At 43.4% G+C, this 22,216-nt stretch overlaps 1 protein-coding gene across 3 annotated transcripts in view; it reads right to left on the bottom strand.

The window, feature by feature from the left end:
* The window catches only part of Ilrun (inflammation and lipid regulator with UBA-like and NBR1-like domains), a 45,279-nt gene that overhangs the window by 5,604 nt on the left and 17,459 nt on the right, over positions 1–22,216 (bottom strand). The window contains exons 3-4 of one of the 3 annotated variants that reach the window (XM_048347928.1): positions 18,473–18,670; positions 11,337–11,665 (exon numbers count right to left, since the gene is read on the bottom strand). In XM_048347928.1, coding sequence (XP_048203885.1) covers positions 11,337–11,665; positions 18,473–18,670 — 527 coding nt within the window. Of the gene's footprint in view, positions 1–10,111; positions 11,666–18,472; positions 18,671–22,216 lie in introns of those variants that run through there. The other 2 variants (XM_048347929.1, XM_048347927.1) reach the window with 2 other exon arrangements.

Here is a 22,216-nt window from a genome sequence, read left to right as displayed (position 1 = left end):
GTCTTCCCCCTCTACCCCCCAGCAGAAAGCGCTGATAATGCTTCACTTTGTTTTTTCATGAGCCTCCAAAGATCAGAAATAAGAATGTCTCTAGGAGCTGGGAATGGGGCTTAGCAGTAGTAGAGTGCTTGCCTAGCATGCATGAAGCCCTGGGTTCAATTCCTCAGCACCACACAAAGAGAAAAGGCCAGAAGTGGTGCTGTGGCTCAAGTGGTGGAGCTAGCCTTGAGCAAAAAGAAGTTCAGAGACGTGGGGCTGGGAATATGGCCTAGTGGCAAGAGTGCTTGCCTTGTATACATGAAGCCATGGGTTCGATTCCTCAGCACCACATATATAGAAAAAGGCCAGAAGTGGCACTGTGGCTCAAGTGGCAGCGTGCTTAGCCTTGAGCAAAAAGAAGCCAGGGACAGTGCTCAGGCACTGAGTCCAAGGCCCAGGACTGGCAAAATAAATACATGAATGAATGAATGTAGTTCAGAGACAAGTGCCCAGGCCCTGAGTTTAAGCCCCAGGAAAGCACCCCCCCCAAAAAAAAAAAAAGAATGTCTCTAGTGTTCAGAAACTCCTGAGGAGGTGAAGTGGGGGCAGGGCAGGCAATACTGAAGCAAAGACCCATGGAGACAAGCACGACTTCCCAGCTCAGAGTCAGCAAACCTGACCAAGGACGTGGCCCTAGTGAGTGAAGGAGTAGCTTACCGCCATTTCCAGAGTTGCTGGCCAAATTCAGCCTTATCTCCAGCAGGCAAGCAAAGGCTGTGACCGTGTGGGGAGCCCAAGCCCCACCCACAGAGCCAAAGGTGGGCCAGGGACAGCAAAACACTCTGGCTTCCATTTTGTAGGACTTGGTGATTGTCACATCACACCAAGGCAGGAAGTAAAGCAACTTCAAGCAAGCTGCCCTGCCTCAGCACCTCCCCACATTCACTCATTCAGAAGAGAAGCTTAGGTTCCCTGAAGATTTACAACAACGCCAGGAAAAAAAAAAATGCACAGGGGAAACTCCAAAAGCAAACAGCATTTGTTTCCTACAAAATATTTCCTCCTTCACTTTAAGTGTAACTGCTTTCCAAGCCAAAGCTCCACACTTGCTGTGGGCCTGGATCAAGCACTGCGGGCCTGTGACTTGTCTCAGAACCCTTGCCAAAGAATGCTTGTGCCTTCCCATTTCACAGAAATGAAGTGGGTTCTATGTAGCTGGCAGGGAAAAGAATTACAGACATGTACCTTTTCAGATTTCCATTTGACAGTATGGGCTTCAGACCATTTAGCGTGGGGCATTTAACTAGCTTAGGTTGCAGCTTTCATTGATTCCCCAATGACTCTGACTTCTAAGGAGAAAAATGCTACTAATTGCCTTTCATCTCAAGAATGGCACATTGAGCATGTGCTGGTGGCTCATGCCTATAATCCTAGTTACACAGGAAGTTAAAATCTGTGGATCGAGATTCAAAGCCATCCCAGGCAGGAAAGAAAATCCATGAGACTTTTATCTCCGGTTAACCACCAAAAACCCAAAAGTGGAGTTGAGGCTCAAGTGGTAGAGCTCTAGCTTGAGCAACAGACCACAGGGACAGTGCATATTCCCTGAGCACAAGGATCCAGGACCAGCATGGGGGCAGGGGTGGGGGAGAATGGCATATGAGAGTGGTTGATGTGATATTTAATTGCTGAAGAAAGGTGGCTTGAGGAACAAGATGACTCCCTTCCTTCCCCCAAATTATCTGCCAGCACTTCAAGGAAGGGAAAGGATTCACACTATTTCAAAACCACTTTATAATCTAGACTAACACAGGCTATACCACCAGTTGCGGAGGAAAAAGACTGGCTAAGAGTCTAAGAACAGAGGCCCAATGGGAAGCATCTTTTCTTAGCAGTGAGACAGGATGATTCAAAGTGCAAGGAACTTCCACACTGCAAGTTCTGCTGGAGTTGTAAGATCTGGTGTCAGTTATGGTATCCAACTCTAACTTAAAAAAGATGTAGCAATTCAGATTAATGTTCACTGTCCCTGGGGGCTTAGCAATTCACTTTTTTTTTTTTTTTTTAGTGGATGCCTGTACTGTGCTTGAACTTGGGGCCTGGGTGCTATTCCTGAGCTCTTTTGCTCAAGGCTAGTGCTCTACCACTTCTAGCTTTTCATGATTAAATGAGTCTCTTGGACTTTTCCTGCCCAGGCTGGCTTTGAACCACAATCCTATCTCAGCCTCCCCAACAGCTAGGATTACATGCATGAAACAATGACACTAGCACAATTCAATTGTTTTGTTGTTTTTTGGTCAGTCGTGGGGCTTCAACTCAAGGCCTGGGTGCTGTCCCTGAACTTTTTGTTCAAGGCTAGTGCTCTACTACTTTGAGCCACAGTGTCACTTCTGACTTTCTGGCAGTTAACTAGAGATGAGAGACTCATAGGCTTTCCCTGCCCACACTGGCTTTGAATCACAATCCTCAGCTCTCAGTCTCCTGAGTAGCTAGAATTACAAGTGTGAGCCACCAGTGCCCAGCAGTAATTCAATTTTTATATGTGGGAAAAGCAGATTATATATTAACTCACTTGGTATGAGTAATTCATGTTGTGTAAAAGTTGTGCTACTTACTACCAAGGAAGACAGACAAGCCATAGGTGCATCATCAGATGGCACCACAGAACACTGGTTTCAATTTTGTTCTAAGCAAAAATTAAGGCCTCTGGTGTGACAAAACCCTATGAATTTGATGCCGAATGCCACACTCTTCTATTAGGAATCACATTCCATCACACAGGGACCTGAGTTAATCATGCTAAGTTAACCCCTAAGACTGGTTAACCATGGTATGCGTACTCAAATCCACAAAGGAACGTTTCTTCTGACTCCATGTCTAATAGACACCCCCCCCTTCCCCAGCCCCCCTCTACTGAACTTGCCCAGAAATGGATTTTTGAAAGTTATATTGGTTGGAGCAACCCCATGTCTGCAAGGGCACCAGAAAACATTTAGGTCGGTCCACAGCAGCTGAAGTCTTGCCTGTTTAGCTTCAGTCTTTCCTAAGCTCTGCACTGGCCAGCTGTCAAAGCTGTGAGCACAGGGGCTTACGTTCAGATGGACTGGAGAGCAGATAAACCCTCAGCCCTGAAGCCCCTGGCTCACAGCTCATCAGGGTGCCACAAGCCAACTGAGTGTCTCAGAGTTCATTCATTTTACTGCTGACCACCAAACAAAATGCACTGGCAATCTTGGGAAGGCAGCCAAGCATTCGAAGAGTCTAAAACAAAGCTTAGTGCTCCAAAGCAGTTTTGAGCCTGTTGAGGTACAAATAGGAGAGTTCCTGGATGTATGCTTTATTCTTAAGTCAGATAGTAATGTTACAAACAAGAAAAGACATTTTCTAAGTCCAATAGTGTTTGCCTAATTTATTCTTAAGATAAAAATGGATCATGGCACAAATGATCCATGCCAATGCAAACACCAGCAAAGCTGGGAGGACTTTATGGGCTCTTCTGGGTTTTCAAAAGATAGAGTCTTCATAGTATCATCAAACTCAGAGAGTCCTGGCGAGCCTCTCCTGGTACAGAATGTGCTGAACGGCCAGAGCACTGGGGCGGAGCCTTTGGTTGCTCTGTGTAGCTTCCTTCTTGACCACAAGTTCTTCTTTCGCTTCTGCAGATGAACAAGGAGACTTCTACAACCTCATACACACGTATAATCTAAACTACAGAGAACAGTCAACCAACTTGAGCTGCTAACAAACTTCATCATGTGTAACCTACCATAGTGGACTCAAAATGGGTTCTACTCTGCAACTGACCCTTAATTTGCTGTGGGAATGTGAGAAGTCATTCATAAATTTTTTATTACTTTGTGGAATTACAGAAGTATGAATCGAAAATACAAACAATGAATGTGGCTTGGTGGTAGAGTGCTTGCCTTACATGCATGAAGCCATAGGATTGATTCCTCAGTAACACATAAACAGAAAAAGCAGGAAGTGGTGCTGTAGCTCAAGTGGTAGAGCAGTAGCCTTAAGCAAAAGCAGCTCAGAGACAGTGCCCAGGCCCTGAGTTCAAGCCCCAGGACTGGCAAAAAGAGGAATGAAGTTAGATGTGGTCATATGTACACCATAACTATCTTCTACTCAGGAGGCTGAAGGAGGATGACTGCTTGAGCCCAGTAACTTAGGGCTAGCTAGCATGGGCAACATAGCTGAGACCTGGTCTCAAAAACAAACCAAAGGGCTGGGGATATGGCCTAGTGGCAAGAGTGCCTGCCTCATATACATGAGGCCCTGGGTTCCACATATACATATACAGAAAATGGCCAGAAGTGGCGCTGTGGCTCAAGTGGCAGAGTGCTAGCCTTGAGCAAAAAGAAGCCAGGGACAGTGCTCAGGCCCTGAGTCCAAGCCCCAGGACTGGCCAAAAAAAAAAAAAAAAAAAAAAAAAAAAAAACCAAAAAGAAAGGAAGGGGAGGGGAGGGGAGGGGAGGGGAGGGGAGGGGAGGAGAAAGGGAAGGGGAAGGAAGGGGAAGGGGAAGGGGAAAGGGAAGGGGACAGGGAAGGATAATGTAGTATGTGCTAGGGGTAGCTTAGCATGATCAAGGCCCCAGGCCCAATTCTCAGAACTACAAAGAAAAAGAACTAAACAGCAAGGACACTACTAAGTAGTGTGTTTACACACCAGACAAGTAACAATGACCTTAGTTCTTGGACCTTTCCTGTGTACCACTAAGGGGAATTTCTACCCCTTCCTTTGGGGGGATGGGAGGATTCATTTGTGTATACATGGCACTACTGTTGTCCAGTGGGTAAAGACCCGAAATTGGGCTAACGATCATACAGTGTGTAAGATACATACACACCTGCCCAAATACTTTTCTGTCCCAAAGTGTCAGCATTTGTGCCAGTTGGCTGGGAAATCCTAATCTATACTCACTGTTTAGGGGATCGCATTGTCCATGTGATACAAACCCAGGTTTATGCCCTTCACTTCTAACTCTACATAACTCCATATCCAATTTGGATATAAAATGGCTCACATTCAGATGTTTATAGAAATCTTCAATTTACTCAAAAGAGAACCAGAGAACCCTTGGTCCTTCCCCTAATCTACCACAGTTTTTCCTCTCTACTGATGGCAATTGCATCCTCCTAATTACTTGGGCTAAAAATCTTGGTGTCATCCTTTGCTCTCTCTTATATCCTGGCCAACCCATTAGCAAATCTAGCTGTTTTGACCAACAAGAGATCCAGACAGGAACAATTTATCCTATTTTTGTGGCTACCCCTTTAGCCTAAATCAGGCAAACAGCCTCCTATTGATCCCCTGCATCTACCTTTACCTTCTATTTGCCACACAAAAGAAGCGAGAGCAATCTTTTTCAGCACTAAGTCAGTTTTTTTTTTTTTTTTTTTTTTTTTTTTTGGCCAGTCCTGGGCCTTGAACTCAGGGCCTGAGCACTGTCCCTGGCTTCTTCCCGCTCAAGGCTAGCACTCTGCCACTTGAGCCACAGCGCCGCTTCTGGCCGTTTTCTGTATATGTGGTGCTGGGGAATCGAACCTAGGGCCTCGTGTATCCGAGGCAGGCACTCTTGCCACTAGGCTATATCCCCAGCCCCTACTAAGTCAGTTTTAATAGCTTAATGTCCTTTTTTGTGGTTGGTCGTGGGGCTTGAACTCAGGGCCTGGGCACTGATCCTGAGCTCTTCAGCTCAAGGCTAGTGCTCTACTACTTGAGCCACAGTGCCACTTCCCATTTTCTGCTGGTTAATTGGAGATAAGAGTCTCACAGACTTTCTGGCCAAGGCTGGCTTTGAACCTTGATCCTATTATCTCAGCCTCCATAGTAGCTAGGATTACAGGTGTGAGCCACTGGCGACCATCTTGGCTTACTGTCTTAATGACTGATTTAATGGAGGAAGAGACGGCAGGCAAACAGTGGTGGTGCCCACCTGTCATAAGGTTGATACAAGGGGAAGTTCAAGGCTACCCTGGCCTACATAGTAAGACCCTTCCTCTCCCTTCCACTCAAAAAAACTATTGGCCTTCCCAAACCTCCTCAGTATCCCTTAGCTAAGCAGCCCACTCCCCATCCCAATGAAGTAAAAAGAAACCAGGCTTTAATCAAGAAGGCAGCCAAGGGTAGAGAGAACAGATTTCAGATGGGATAAAAGCAGATTCGAGGGTGGGGCGGGGGCGGGGGGGGGGTGGGGAAGATGAGAAGGAATGTGGCAAGCAGGGCAGATGGCACTAGACAGTGGTAGACCATGCTGAGAAGCTGGAAGAATGGGCTCAACTTCCCACAAAGATAATAACTTGTTTTCTCTTCTGAACTAGCCTTGGTAGAAGCAGTAACAGTGGTTCAGATACAATTCACTTGGAAGCAGAAGTATGTAACAAATACTAGCCCTTAACTTTTTAAGAACAAACACAAAATAATCACAGTCCAAGTAACAAAACAAATGAATTCAGGATCCTTTTCAGCTCCTCCACTCTCCCCTGAACAAACCCTTTATCCTTTATAAAGGAAGACAGGCATCTGGCTGCGCTGAAGAATAGCGTGTCATTTTTTGCCTGCCACACTTTTTTCCCAGCTGTCCTGAATCAGGTCATTTGGTATCCTACTGCTTTGGAAGGTCTTCTTTAAAAATTCAGGTCTAAAAACTTACTAGTTATTAGAAAAAGACATAACAAGTTTTAATGGGATTTTTCCCCTCCTTGCAGCGCCCTCTGTAAATTGCTTTCCATTGTTTTTCTGTCCAAACAGATGCTACTCTGGTTCCAGAGATGAGTCAATGCTAAGAGGAGCCTTGAGTCAAGAGTTCCCCTGTATCCTGCTGTATCTGCTGGAGCTCAGAGGCATTGGAGCTATCACCGTAAACGAGATAATAAATAACTTTTAACCTTTTAACCTTTACCTGCCTCCACTAATGTGACAGCTTCTAACAAAAGCAAAGACCCAGATTTATGAATCTCTGGAGGTCATCATATACTTATTTTGCTGGCTTCCTTGGCTCTCACAGGGAGGAACCAAACTCTTGATTGTGGGATGCAGCTGGGACATTTTCCCACCCACAGCTTATCTTCAGGGTCAGAGCACTGAGAGTTTATGACCACTCCAAAGCAGCTGTGGTTGGGGCACCTAATTGCTTACTCCTGTAATCCTAGCTAGTCAAGAGACTGAGATCTAGGATCACGGTTTAAGGATAGCAGGGGGAGGAAAGTCTGTGAGACACTTGCTATCTCCAATCTACCACCAAAATGCCAGAGATGGAGTTCTGGCTCATGGCACCACTCTAGCCTTTAGCAAAAAAGCTCAGGGTAACCAGCTCCTGACGCTGACAGATACGCCATTCTGTCAACAAAAATCCACTCACTCCTCAGGGAACAGGTATGCCAAACAATCTTTTCATTTCATCCTACCAACCTTAGCACATTAAACGAATTATGGAGGCAACAGGGAATCATTTGCCTACTAAAACTGTGAGCCCGGCTTCCAGGAGCATCGTGGTCTTTCCCAGTCTGGATGGCAGGCAAGGAGTTTCTTTAGAGTAAATTAAAACGATTGCCTACTCAGTGAACCTGGATGCCAATGTATCAAGTACCACCCCTCCAACCCATTAAAAACGATGGACATGGGCTGGGAATATGGCCTAGTGGCAAGAGTGCTTGCCTTGTATACATGAAGCCCTGGGTTCGATTCCCCAGCACCACATATATAGAAAACGGCCAGAAGTGGCACTGTGGCTCAAGTGGTAGAGTGCTAGCCTTGAGCAAAAAGAAGCCAGGGACAGTGCTCAGGCCCTGAGTCCAAGCCCCAGGACTGGGCAAAAAACAAAAACAAAAAACAATGCCACATTAAGTGAACTGAAAACACTTTCCAACTCCACAGCGCCAGATCTCATTCTTCCTTTCTACTCATTCATTTAAAAAGAAGTGCTGAGGGGGCTGGGGATATGGCCTAGTGGCAAGAGTGCTTGCTTCGTATACATGAGGCCCTGGGTTTGATTCCTCAGCACCACATATACAGAAAATGGCCAGAAGTGGCGCTGTGGTTCAAGTGGCAGAGTGCTAGCCTTGAGCAAAAAGAAGCCAGGGACAGTGCTCAGGCCTAGGACTGGCCAAAAAAAAAAAAAAAAAAAAAAAAAAAGTACTGATTATAAAGACCACACTGGTTTGTGCACCCTCAGTATTAAAAATGGCTTTAATCAATCAAGAAATTAAGCCACTGTTTTGTTTTTATTTGTTGGTCATAGGGCTTGAACTCAGGGCCTGTCCCTAAGTTTTCTGGTGTTTTTTTTTTTTCTCAAAGCTACAGCTCTACCATTTTGAACCACAGCTCCTCTTTTGGCTTTCGGGTGTTAATTGGAGAAAAGTCTCACGAACTTTTCCTGCCCCGGCTGGCTTTGAACAGCAAGCGATCCTCAGATCTCAGCCTCTTGAGTAGCTAGGATCATAGGCAGAAGCCACAAGGCTGCAGCCAAAGTCACTATTTTAAATACCCAGCAAACAGGGTGGTGTTGTAAAAACAAGATATAACAGGCAATTCACATTAAAGCTGGTTATCTTTTTTTTTTTTTTTTTTTTATTCTTCCTCTTGGGTCTGGCCACTGTCTCTGAGCCCCTCAGCTCAAGACTAGCACTCTACCACTTGAGCCACAGCACCACTTCTGGCCTTTTTCTGTTTATGTGGTACGGAGGAATTGAACCCAGGGCTTTGTGCATGCTAGGCAAGCACTCTACCACTAAGCCACATTCCCAGCCCCTCTGCTTCTGTAACTCTTATTGCACACACCAATTTTTGTGATATTACAAATTATGCAATTTGAAATGCAGTCCTCTGGCCAAATTCACACTTCATCCAGACCCAACTGCTTTCTAATTGTTTTGAGCATGTTTCACCTTCCCTACTGCACTGACTGTAAGCCAGGAGGGCAGGGATTCAATGTTTTCTTCCTCAAGTCTCCTACTGTAAAACGTACACTAAACAGTACACAGCTTTGTTAATACAATACTTACCGAATAACCCCCATTCCACTTCCATCCCAAGGCGTCCTAACAGAGCTAACAATTTTAGCCAGAAATACTTTCAGAGAGCTTCACTGGAAGCTTTCTGTCATTTCTTTTTTAACTAAAATGCTGCTTAAGAAAAAGAATTCCTCAATTTTTCCTTGGGACCTACATTTCTAATATATTATATAATTTTCTTAGATATTATTTTTTAATTTTAAAATTATTTTTACTTTTTGCCAGTCCTGGGGCTTGAACTCAGGGCCTGGGCACTGTCCCTGGCTTCTTTTTGCTCAAGGCTAGCACTCTACTACTTGAGCCACAGTGCTACTTCTGGTCTTTTTGGATTATGTGGTGCTGAGGAATTGAACCCAGGGCTTCAAGCACTCTACCACGAAGCCACAGTCTCAGCCCTTTAGACATTACTTTCAATGGGAAGCTACTATTAAATGATTTAAATGATCCCGCAGAGTCTGTGAGGAAAATTCAGTAAATGGCATACATCCATCAACTTCAAGAAATACTTTCATGGCCTCACCATAGTTCAAAGCAGAACCTACCAGGCCTTAATCAAAACTGGCAGCCAAAATCAGGTCATTACCTGTCCTATGGATGACCAACACTGAGCAGGTTAAAGAACATCAGTCCTTGTAGAGAGCACCAACTACCAGATTCATACCTTGGGGTTCATTTGGGGGATTCGTGCAGTACTCTGGCTGAAAATACCCACCTGTCTAGGACTAAAGTCATGGCTCAGCCAGCCAGCTCAGTTGAGTGAAGCAACTTCCAGTCCAGAAAGTAGTGGAATATCTAACTTTGCCTCTGCCAACTTTCATCTTCCCATTAAATGCAACTGCCTCAAGTTTCCATTCTAATAAGACATGTTTAGGCTTAAAGTCCAGTCATTTATGACCCAAAGTAGTCACAGATTCTGGGGTTTAAGAGAGGAAAAACAACAACAACAAAAGAATGAGCTTGAGACACCTATAATCTCAGCACTTAGGAAAGAAGATGAGGGCAGAGGACTAGAAGCTCAAAGTCAGCATGGGTTACATAGCAAGGCTTAGTCTCAAACCCCTCCATAAACAAACAGGCAGACAAAATAAACAAAAGTACAAAATATAGCTTAGAATTTTAAGTTTCTATTAATTTATTAGAATACTACGATATGATGTCTTTCCAGGAAATGTACTTCTCTTATATCCTGTACAACCAATGGGACTGCAGACACCTCTGTAATGACTATCAACCCAAATCGACTCCTCATTCTATTAGTGCTCCCAAATGAAGTCCCTCTTATTAGATCATGTGAAGAACCAAGATTCACATCACCAGGTTTCTCTTACTAAGTTGCCTCTTGTCCTCATGCCATAAAATACTGGCCAGAAATAGCCATTCTTATATAGTAACAGAGCAACTTGCCCCTCAAATGAACTCTGTTTTTAAAAATTGAAGGTGGATACCAGCATGAAGCCAAGACAGACTTAACAGTTTTATATGGTTATATAGGTGGGAATGCAGGCTTAAATGCACAGAATTATTTATCAAAGGAGAATGTACTAAGATGCTCACACTACTAAGTCATGACAACCAACCACTTACAGCCCTTGAGCGCTCAGCATCACCGCTGTCACTGAACCAATCAAACCTAGGAACCAGGAACTATCATCAATTTGGAAGGTGTGGGAGATGCTCGGCCAACTAGCATGGAGCAAGACAAATCAAGAACTCAAACACCTGGAAGAGTATCTGCAATAAGCAGAATGTTTAAGATCCCAGCTCAACAATTCTTTCACCTATTCCCCACATTTGAAAAGCTACTCTGGGCTAGTTTCCGGGATGTAGGGAATCAGTACATCAGTAATAAGATACACAAACAGAACCAACTGAAAGCCCAGTAATACTATTTAGGACAAAATAACCGAGCTTGTCTGTTTACTCAGGGGACAACCCTCACTCCCCCCCCCCAAAAGAAAATGTGCACTGGTTGTGCATTGTTATTACTCTAAGTTTTGTATACATTTAACAGTGGGAGTATTATAGCTGGTGATATTTTTGACATCCTTGGGTTTGTTTTTTAATGCTGAAGGTCAAGAAACTCAGTCTTCCAACACCCAAACCAGAGCAGACAGACAAGAGTGATTTAAATGTGGATGAAGCAGTATCCTGTGGATACTGTAGGGGGAGGGGAGAAGGGGTAGGCTTCTATATCGCTGCTGTTGGCAGAAGAGCTAAGAAATCTTTAAAAAACTGCCTCTGGGGAGTGGCAGTCTAGTATTCTAGGTTTGCCATGAAGGGGTATCACAAATCCCAAGGCCCACCACCTGCCCCTTCTCCTCTTCTCCGAGGGCACCTACCTTACTGTAAGTCACTACTGATAAGTTGTTTGCGTGACTGCTGGGGGACAGATTTACAGAGTTCTGTGAGAGTCTATTCTGATCTTGCTCAGTTTGGTCAGGAGCAGGAGCCCATGTGTTTTTGCTGATCGAGTCGAACCCGGAACCCCCAGGGTCTTTTAGGTTGTTTTCATCTGATTGTCGGTTCTTTTGGGGAGAGGCAAACGGGTTGAAGTTTCCTTCTACCTTGCGATGTGGCTGTGTGTTGAACTCCGTTTCAAAAGATGACAGCTGCTGTGTTACTCCTAAAAGTCCACCCACCTCCACACTGAGAATCACCCAGATGACATCTGAAATGAAAAAGTAACTCATATCAATGCCAGGCATCATCCAAACCAGAGACAGAAATCATGTTCCATATGGCAACCAAGAGCAAGTGCATTGTATTTATTTCAACGTTTTTGGTAGAGCCAAGTACAAGCCCTGCTACAGATCCATAAAACTAAAGGTTTATCACTTGGTTCTAACACACACCCATATTTGGAAATATTACTCCAGACAATGGCAGACACATAGAAACTTCTGTTCCTAGACTTTTTGCTTTATTTTGCATGCCCTTAACTAAGAAATCCAAGAAAGGCAAGAATTCTTCAATCAAAAGATGCTTACTGGACTGCAAATGTGGCTTAGTGGTAGAGTGCTTGTCTAGCACACATGAAGTCCTGGGTTTGACCAGCCCAGAAAAGTCTATGAGTCTCTTATTACCAATTAACTACCAGAAAGCCAGTAGTAAAGCTGTGGCTCAAGTGGCTGAGTGCTAGCCTTGAGCAAAAGAACTCAGAGACAGGGGCTGGGATTATGGCCTAGTGGTAGAGTGCTTGCCTCACATACATGAAGCCCTGGGTTCGATTCCTCAGCACCACATTTATAGAAAAAGCCAGAAATGGCACTGTGGCTCATGTGGTAGAGTGCTGTACTTGAGCCAAAACAAGCCAGGCACAGTGCTTAGGCCTTGAGTTCAAGTCCTAGGCCTGGCAAAAAAAAAGAAAAAAAAGAAAAGGACTCAGAAACAGTGGCACGAAAAAGACATTTTTTAATGACTATAATTACAATATATTGACCTGTCCTCCCTTTTGAGGAACTAGAGGGATCATGTTGTCCAAATGTGGGCAACTAAGAGTGAAAGAAGGAACTTTTAATCATCAGACTAGGCAGCAAGCACAAGCCAATTATTATCCTCGACAAACTGAGACACAGTATCAATCTGTCTATTATATCAATCTATTTTATCAAAATACACTGAAAAGGCCAGGTATTTGGTGGCTCAGGCCTTAATTCTTAGCTACTCAGAAGGCTGAGATCAGGGTCATGGTTCAAAGCCAGCCCAGGTAGGAAAGGATAAACTGTGCTTTTGTGTAATATATGACCCTACTGCCCGTCTAATGAAACCAAAGCTACAACACAGGTCATTCATCTGCTTTAATTAAATATGGAAGGAAATGGAGAAAACCTGATTAGGCTGTGTTTTGTTTTATTTTCAGGTGCTTTTTGTAGTTCATGGGGCTTGAACTCAGGACCTGGGCCCTGTCCTTGAGCCCTTTTCCTCACGGCTAGCCCTCTACCACTTTGAACCAAAGCACCACATCTGGTTTTCTAGTGGTTAATTGGAGAGAAGAGTGTCATGGACTTTCCTGCCTGAGCTGGTATTGAACTGCAATCCTCAGATCTCAGCCTCCTGAGTAGAAATTACAGGTGAGAGCCACCAGCACCCAGCTTTTCAGTTGTCTAAGTGGCTTCTTCATCTGAAGAAAGGGATCTCAGGATGTTATACAGCCATAAATACTTAAATGTAGAGACTGGGGAGCTGCATTAGAAAATTGATTTTATCCAAGCAGCCTAAGAGTCAGAGCCTAGTAAGTGGAGATGGAGTGACATCTGCTGTTCACTTTGGGAATTGCAATGCTTCATTCCTAAGAAGAGGAAGCTAAATTATAGGGATACTAGTAGACAATGCAAAGTACAATCACAACAGACACTCTTATCATTAAATATAACCCCTCGTGCAAACTAGTACTATAAGTTAAAAGTTTTCATGAAGGGGTTTCACTGCGGTATTTCCATACATGCATACAATGCAAAACATTAAACCTTGATTTAACACTAAATATAGCATGCTATTTAAACGTGGGACAGGTCAGAGGCTCTGAGTTACAGAGTCAGTTAATCTCATAACCAGTATGATACAAGATTATTCCATAAGAATAATCTGATAGCAGAGTCATTCCACACTTCTCTATTCATCACTCTAATGATCACTTTCCCCAAATTCATAGGTCTTATATAATTATGTTTATTCCTACTTTTGTCTTTTTCCATTTGTTTAAAAAGTCCTTTTCTAAGCACACAACAAGTCCAGTATAATCAGCTCCAGGTCAGATGCTACATTACTATAGTTCAGGAAACTTAAATGCTTTTGAGAATGGGTCTTAGAAAATCCATCATCATTTGAGAACTAAAGCTGCTGCTGCTGCCTCTTCTCTCCTCTCTCTATCATCTCTCCTCCCTCCCCTCTTTCTGGCATTGGAGCTTGAACTCAGGGTCTGGGCAGAGTTGTTGTGCTTAAGGCTAGCACTCTGCCACTTGAGCCACAGCTCCACTTCAGGCTTTTTGGCAGTTAATTGGGAGTCACCTGGTCTTTCTTGCCTGGGCTGGCTGTGACCCTGTTATCCTCAGATCTCAGCCTCCTTACAGGTGTGAGCTACTAGCTTGATCTAAAACTTCTTTAACTCACTGGATCTTATCACACTTGAGCCATCTCTCTGTCCCTTGGCTATTCTGATTCCAGGCAGCAGTTGAGAAAGGAAAATCATTTGAGATACTGATTTATAAATGTCAATTCTGACCCTCAAAGTTATCACCACAATGGGCCACCATGAATCAGTTATCTAGGCACCATTCTGAGACTTGCACGCCAGAATAAGTTCATTCCTGCATAGTATATATGTGAATTATTATTTTAAGTTTTAGTGTCACTGGGGTTTGCTTGCTAGGAAGGGCTCTACCACTTAAGCCATATACCCAGTCCTTCTTTTTTTCTTTTTTCAGTCTGAACTACAATCCTTGGACTACTTACTTCCTACATACAGTCTTCCTAGTAGCTGAGATCACAGATGTGAATCTTACCTAGCTACCATCCAATTATCAGTGAACAAAACCAAACATAAAGGATAGGAGAAAACTTCAAAACATATGATTTGGCAATATTTTTTTAAAAATATGTCACCAAAAGGAAATAGAATTTTAAAATACATCAAAATTAAGTGTCAAATTAGAAACTTCTACATAAGAGATACAGATTGGGAGGATCACAGGTCGAGGCCAGCCTGGGCAAAAGCTAGTGAGACCCTACCTCAACTAATAAAAGCCCAGGCATAATAATGGTACATGCCTGTCATCTCAACTACATGTGAATAAATAGGAAGTATAGATCCAGGCCCGCCTGGGCATAAAGTGAGACCCTATTTGAAAAGAATGAAAGGAAAAAAAAAAAAAACAAAAAAAAAAACCCTACCTCCTGGGCACCATATAAAAAAATCCAACATAGTGAAATGAAAAAAATCCCTGCAAACCATGAACGCTGGTAGCTTAGCCCTGTAACCCCAACTACTGAGGAGGCTGAGATTTGAGGCTCATAGTTTGATGCTAGCCCAGGAAAGAGGGAGAAGGGAAGAAAGGGAGAGGGAAGGAAAGAAAGTGATAAGGCTTAAAGCTTTACAGAAAATAAAAAATAAAAGCCAAGAACTTGAGGAGATACTTCTGTAAGTGTGCACAAATGGCCAATAAGCATATGAAAGACACCTAGCAAGAAAGTCTGTGAGACTCTTCTCTCCAATTAACCACAGAAAAAGACAAAAGTAGAGCTGTGGAGCTTAAGTGGTAGAGCACTAGCCTTGAGCAAAGAGCAAAGGGGCAGTTCCCAGGCTGAATTCAAGCCCCAGGAACAGAAAAAAGAAAATAAGTTGATGCCAAATGTTATGTGCGTTTTGTTACATTAATCAAAATAAAAATACTCGATTGCCAGTGATTTTGTTACTTCTTAGCCAACCAGGAATTTGCTATGTCACACCATTAGAACCAGATTGTTGTGTGTGTGTAGTGGGGTCGGTAGTCCTGGGGCTGGAGGAACTCAGGCCCTGGGCACTGTCCCTGAGCTCTTTTATTCCTGACTAGCACTCTACCACTTTGAGCTACAGCACCACTTCTAGGTTTCTGCTGGTTAATTGGAGATAAGAGTCTCCTAGACTTTTCTGCTTGAGATGGCTTTGAACTGCAATCCTCAGATCTCAGCCTCCTGAGCAGCTAAGATTACAGGTGTGAGCCACTGGCACCCGGCTTAAAACTGACCTCTTAATAATTTTGACACTAATGTTGAAAAGCACCTAAATAACACTGGATAAAAAAAGCTTAACAATTAAATTTTTTATTACTTTCCCCCTTCCCCAGCTAGAAGCGAAGGAGGCTTTTTCTCCAATATTTCACTGTGAGAACTGCTGAAGGCAAAACTCAGAAAAATGTAGTGGCCCTGGTAACTAAAGTCACCCTAGCGTTTTTATTACTTCTTGTTCTTTGCATGAGCCCAATTCAGGCTGTTGATTTTAGTTTAGTTTCTATCTGTCCTGTTTCCTTAGGAGGTTTCTTAGTTTCTGATGCTCTCTCTGTGTTTGCCCATTTGCCTATCTAGTTCTTGAAAAGAAAGCATGTGGCATCTTTGGGGACTGACTATAAGGAAGATTCTAGTGAGCCAGGCACCAGGGGCTCAAGCTTGTCATCCCAGATACTCAGGAGGGCAAGATCTGAGGATCATCGTTCAAAGCCAGCCTGGGCAGAAGTCCATGAGACGTTGATTTCCAATTAACTAACAAAAAGCAAGAAGAAGAGTATGGCTCAAGTCTTGTGCTTTGAGCACAAAAACTCAGAGACAGCACCCAGACCCTGAGTTCAAACCTCAGGACCAGCACCAAAATAAAGCAACAATAAAATAATGGCACATAAGCACTATGAAACATTCTACTACTACTTTTTTTGGGGGGGGAAGGGTGCCAGACCTGGGGCTTGAACTCAGGGGCTGAGCACTGTCCCTGGCTTCTTTTTGCTCAAGGCTAGCACTCTACCACTTGAGCCACAGCTTTGCTTCTGGCCTTTTCTATATATGTAGTGCTGAGGAATGGAACCCAGGGCTTCATATATATGAGCAAGCACTCTCCCACTAGGCCATATTCCCAGCCCCTCTACTACTAACTTTTTTAAACTAAAAAGATATTGAAAATTTCCAGTTACAAAAATATGAAGTAGGAGGGAAAGGGTGACAGTGTCCAAAAAGAAATGTATTCTCTACTTGACTTACGTAACTGTAACCCCTCTGTATATTACCTTAAATGACAATTTTTTAAAAATGAGGACATTAGGGGCTGGGAATATGGCCTAGTGGCAAGAGTGCTTGCCTCATATACATGAGGCCCTGGGTTCGATTCCCCAACACCACATATATAGAAAATGGCCAGAAGTGGTGCTGTGGCTCAAGTGGCAGAGTGCTAGCCTTGAGCAAAAAGAAGCCAGGGACAGTGCTCAGGCCCTGAGTCCAAGGCCCAGGACTGGCAAAAAAAAAAAAAAAGAAAAAAATGAGGACATTAATTCCAGAGTCAACAAAATAACTCCAAAGGTTCCACTGACCATGAATCCAGTTAAGAGCTCCCTGAGAGCAAAATATATTTATTTTCTTCTTTGGATCTCCAGGGCATGAGACATGTGATTAAGGATGATGGAAAGAAAAAAATGATGAATCCAAAGTTTCTGGCCTGATTATCTCAACAAGTTTCCAATGAGAAGTATTTCAAGTTTTGTCTGGAAAAATGTTAAAACTCAGACATCTATGAAGATTTAGGTCTTCTGAATATAAGCAGTTAAAATGGGCTGGAAGCTCTGAAATGAGACTGTGGTCATGGATAAGAACTTGACTACATATGATGTGGTGACATCAAAATGGATATGTGTAAAAAAATGAGGACACTGAGCATGAACAGGACCCAGCTCAGAACGTAGTAACCCAGGACAAATGAGAAGAATGAAAAACAGGATAGGTATCACCTGCACTTAAGAAGGTACACATTAAAAAAAAAAAAAAAAAGGTACACATTTGAATATCTGTAGTATAGTTCCAAATAATAATTAAAGATTGGCTAGTATGAAGGCTGCAAAGAAGCTACTAGAAATAACTAGGCAATCACTGATAAAGAAGAGGGGGAGAGTGGGTTAAAGAGTAAAGAGAAAATGTGGAAGGAGAGACAATATAGATCACTGTCAAAATTTTTGCTAATAAAGGGCAAAGTGGGTGTGGTTGTACACGTCTGCAATCCTAGCACTCAAGGGGCTGATGCAAAAGGATTAAGAGTTTAAGGCCAGCCTAGGCACATAGTAGGGTTCTGCCTCAAAAAAAACCTACAGAAGCCAGGTGCTGGTTGGTGGCTCATGCCTGCAATCCTATCTACTCAGGAGGCTGATATCTGAGGATTAAGGTTCAAAGCCAGCTGGGGCAGGAAAGTCCTTGAGACTCTTACCTCCAGTTAATCACCAGAAAACCAGAAGTGGTGCTGTGCCTCAAGTGGTAGGGCACTAGCCTTGAGCTCAGGGACAGTGCCCAGGCCACGACTAAAAAAAAATAACCCCCCCCCACATTAAACAAAAGTAACAAGCAAATAAATAATGAAGTAATAATAGGCATTAGTAATTTTACAAATTATCAGACTGGAAAGTATATATATTGTGTGCATTTTCACATATATAACTCATGAGTATATAACTCATGTCTGGAGACTTCCACAACTGTCTACTCATAGCATCCCTACCAAGCTTTTCTAATAAAATTAACAACAACACTAAACCACCATTCACAATGCAAAGTACAGTATCTCATACACATCTTGAATAAAAAGAAGAGCACTAGACGGAGCCAGTCAGTCATTAAATTCAGGTTATTTACCAGTGTAGATATAAGAAGCCATACTTCGTCATTCAAGTCAACAGGCTCTGCGAACAACACCGGCGATGTCAAAAGATGCCGTCTTAATTCCTTCACTCTGGCTACACAAGGACACACTCACCTCCATAGTAGAGTCCTGTAGCAGTGCACATCCGCCACTGTCCCTGATACATTCCTGCTCTGCTAGGGCTGCACATCTGGACGCTGACATCTGCAATCTCTTGGGGCTCTAGAGATCTCACCATCACCATGTTCACATGTCCAAATTGGTCTCCTCCAACATATTTAAGACAAACCCCTGGAGGCCAGGCTTCTGCCCCTGAGTTCAAACAAAAGAGAAAAAGGTTAGGCAATCTGTGGTCCTTTGCTTGGTATAACATATGAATTGGGGAAACCTGTTTCTCTCATATAAGGAAATCTATATATATAATAATGTCTCATATGACTGGGCAAAAGGAAATATGACTAAGCAAAAGGAATTGTCAAAACCAACCACTGACCTACAATGTGTCTTCATGAAACTATGTTTATGGCAAAGCCAAAGTAGTTCCTTAAGAAGATGAGTGTTTTAGTTGACCTCCGATAAAAGCATACACAGTGTGGCTTAGCGGTAGAGTGCTTGCCTAGCATCCATGAAGCCCTGGGTTCAATTCCTCAGCACCACATACACAGAAAAAGCCTGAAGTAGAGCTGTGGCTCAAAGTGGAAGAGTGCTAGCTTTGAGTATAATAGCTCAGGAACAGTGCCGAGACCCGAGTTCAAGTCCCATGACAAAAAAAAGAAGAAGAAAAAAAAAAAGAACCATAGAGATGAAGTGATCACTCATTCCTTTGGGAGACTGCTAACTCTACTAAAAGATACCATATATCCACTTGCACTTGAAACCTGACCAAATAAAAATAAGGCTGGCCATGGCAGAATACACCTGTAAATAAAGCAATTGGGAGGTTGAGGTAGAAGGATCATTAGTTCAAGCCAGTTTGTCCACACAACAAGTTCTACCAGTCTGTGCTATCTAATAAGTCTCTGTTTCAAAAGTAATAAAAACAAAGCAGGCATTGGTGGCTGAAGCCTACAGTCATACCTATTTGGGAGACAGAAAAGGAGGATCAAATTTCAAATCAGCCCAGGGGGGCTGGGAATATGACCTAGTGGCAAGAGTGCTTGCCTCGTATACATGAAGCCCTGGGTTTGATTCCTCAGCACCACATATATAGAAAAGGCCTGAAGTGGCACTATGGTTCAAGTGGTAGAGTGATAGCCTTGAGTAAAAAGCCAGGGACAGTGCTCAGACCCTGAGTTCAAGCTCCAGAACTGGCAAAAAAAAGTCAGCCCAGGCAGTAAAATTCCCAAGACTCCATTTCCCAAATAAATGGCACAAAGCCAGACTAAGGATAGCTCAAGTGGTTACAGCCATAAGCAAAAAACAGAACCAGAGGGCAAAGCCCTGAGTTCAAGCTCCAGTACCAGCATTTAAAAAAAAAAAAGAAAAAGGGCTGGAAATGTGGCTTAGCAGTAGAGTGCTTGTCTAGCATGCATGAAGCCCTGGGTTGGATTCTTCAGCACCACATAAACAGAAAAGGTCAGAGGTGGCGCTGTGGGCTGGGAATATGGCCTAGTGGCAAGAGTGCTTGCCTCCTACACATGAAGCTCTCGGTTTGATTCCCCAGCACCACATATATGGAAAATGGCCAGAAGGGGCGCTGTGGCTCAGGTGGCAGAGTGCTAGCCTTGAGCAGGAAGAAGCCAGGGACAGTGCTCAGGCCCTGAGTCCAAGGCCCAGGACTGGCCAAAAAAAAAAAAAAAGAAGTGGCGCTGTGGCTCAAGAGGTAGAGTACTAGCCTTGAGCAAAAAGAAGCCAGGGACAGTGCTTAGGCCCTGAGTCCAAGCCCCAGGATTGGCAAAAGAAAAAAAAAGGGGGGGAGAGGGGGCTGGGAATATGGCCTAGTGGTAAAGTGCTCATCTCGTATACATGAAGCCCTGGGTTCGATTCCTCAGCACCACATATATAGAAAAGGCCAGAAGTGGTGCTGTGGCTCAAGTGGTAGAGTGCTAGCTAGCCTTGAGCAAAAAGAAGCTAGGGACAGTGCTCAGGCCCTGAGTTCAAGCCCCAGGATTAGCCACAAAAACAAAACCAAACAAACAAAACAGAAAAAAAAAAGTATGCTATTCAAAATGAGAAATCTGCTGGGTACAGCAGCTCAGACCTCTAATTCTAGCTATTGGAGAGGTTACAAATCAGGAGGTTCATGGTTTGAAGCCAGTCTGGGCAAAAGTTACTAGGTCTCCCATTTCAACAAAATAAACCAACTGTGGTGGCATACATTTGTGGCATCAACTATATTAGCTACTGGGGAAGCTGGGAAGTTGTAAACTGTAGGAGGATTATAGTCTGAGGCAAGCCCAAGAAAAAAACCTAAGACCCTATGTGAAAAACTAACCCAAAAAGGGCTGGATATGTGACTCAAGTGGTAAGGTGCCTGCCTAGTTTGGGCTTGAATTCTGGGCCTGGGCGCTGTCCCTGAGCTCTTTAGCTCAAGGCTAGGACTCTACCACTTGAGCCACAGCACCACTTCTGGTTTGCTGCTGGTTAATTGGAGAAGAGTCTCATGTACTTTCCCGCCTGGGCTGGCTTTGAACCGCGATCCTCAGATCTCAGCCTCCATCCAGAGTAGGTAGAATTAGAGGCATGAGCCACCAACCGACTCCTGGAAAGACCTTGATTCTTTAAAAAGAAACAAAATGAAAAAGAAAAAAACTTTCCATAAAAGGGTACTTTTAGGAAGTGGAGTTCAACATGGTAGGGCATCAGATTTGACCAAAATAGCTCAGGAACAGCACCCAGGACCTAACTGACAAAACACCCCAGATCTTTTAAATTAACATTATGAAGGAAACAAATGCAGGGAAGGATTGTGGATAATATACTGGAAATACATGTAATCCCCACCACCACCAGGCCAAGCAAACACATTTGTTTAAGGGGATACACATACACACGTACGTATCTACCCCGGTTGGGCTCCCTTGCCTCTTGACTGTAATCCTAGCTACTCAGGAGAGGAGGCTGAGATCAGAGGATGGAGATTTGAAACCAACACAGGCAGGAAAGTCCATGAGACTCATATCTCCAATTAACCAGCAAAAAGATGAAAGCAAAACTGTTGATCAAGTGGCAGAGTGTTAGCCTTGAGCAGAAAAAGCTTAAGCTCAGTACCAACACACACAAAAAATCAAGCCTGAGGGGTGACATTGTCCAAAAAGAAATGTACTCTGACTTGTGTAACTGCAGTCCCTCCGTACATTACCTTTATAGTAACATTTTTTAAAAACCTAAAGAAATTACAGACCACTTTAAACCACTTTAAAATATTGACAGTAGAGATACTACTGCATAGCAATTCACACTATTTTGTATTTAAAAACAAAACAAAAACAAAAACAAAAAAGTGTGGGCTAGGAATATGACTTAGTGGTAGAGTACTTGCCTAAAATGCACGAAGTCCTTGGTCTGACTCCTCATTACCACATAAACAGAAAAAGCTGGAACCAGCCTTGTGGCTCAAGTGGTAGAGCACTAGCCTTGAGCAAAAGCTCAGGGACAATGGCCCTAAGTTCAAGCCCCAGGACTGACAATATAACAAAACAAAGCAAAAAAATCCCACAACCTGTAACTGTAAAACTATTTTACATGAACCAGATTTTAAAGTAGGTAGGATTTTTGCTATGCTGTAATTGATTAATATTCTGGTTGGTATACAGCCAGGCACTGGTGGCTCACACCTGAATCCTAGCTACTCAGGAGGCTGAAATCAGAGGATTGCAGTTCAAAGCCAGCCTGGAGCAGGAAAGTCTGTGAGACTCT

The sequence above is a fragment of the Perognathus longimembris genome, chromosome 6, assembly GCF_023159225.1.
Source record: "Perognathus longimembris pacificus isolate PPM17 chromosome 6, ASM2315922v1, whole genome shotgun sequence".
NCBI classification, from domain to species: domain Eukaryota; kingdom Metazoa; phylum Chordata; class Mammalia; order Rodentia; family Heteromyidae; genus Perognathus; species Perognathus longimembris.
Note: the sequence above shows the minus strand (reverse complement) of the source record. Positions and strands in the feature narration are given on the sequence as shown.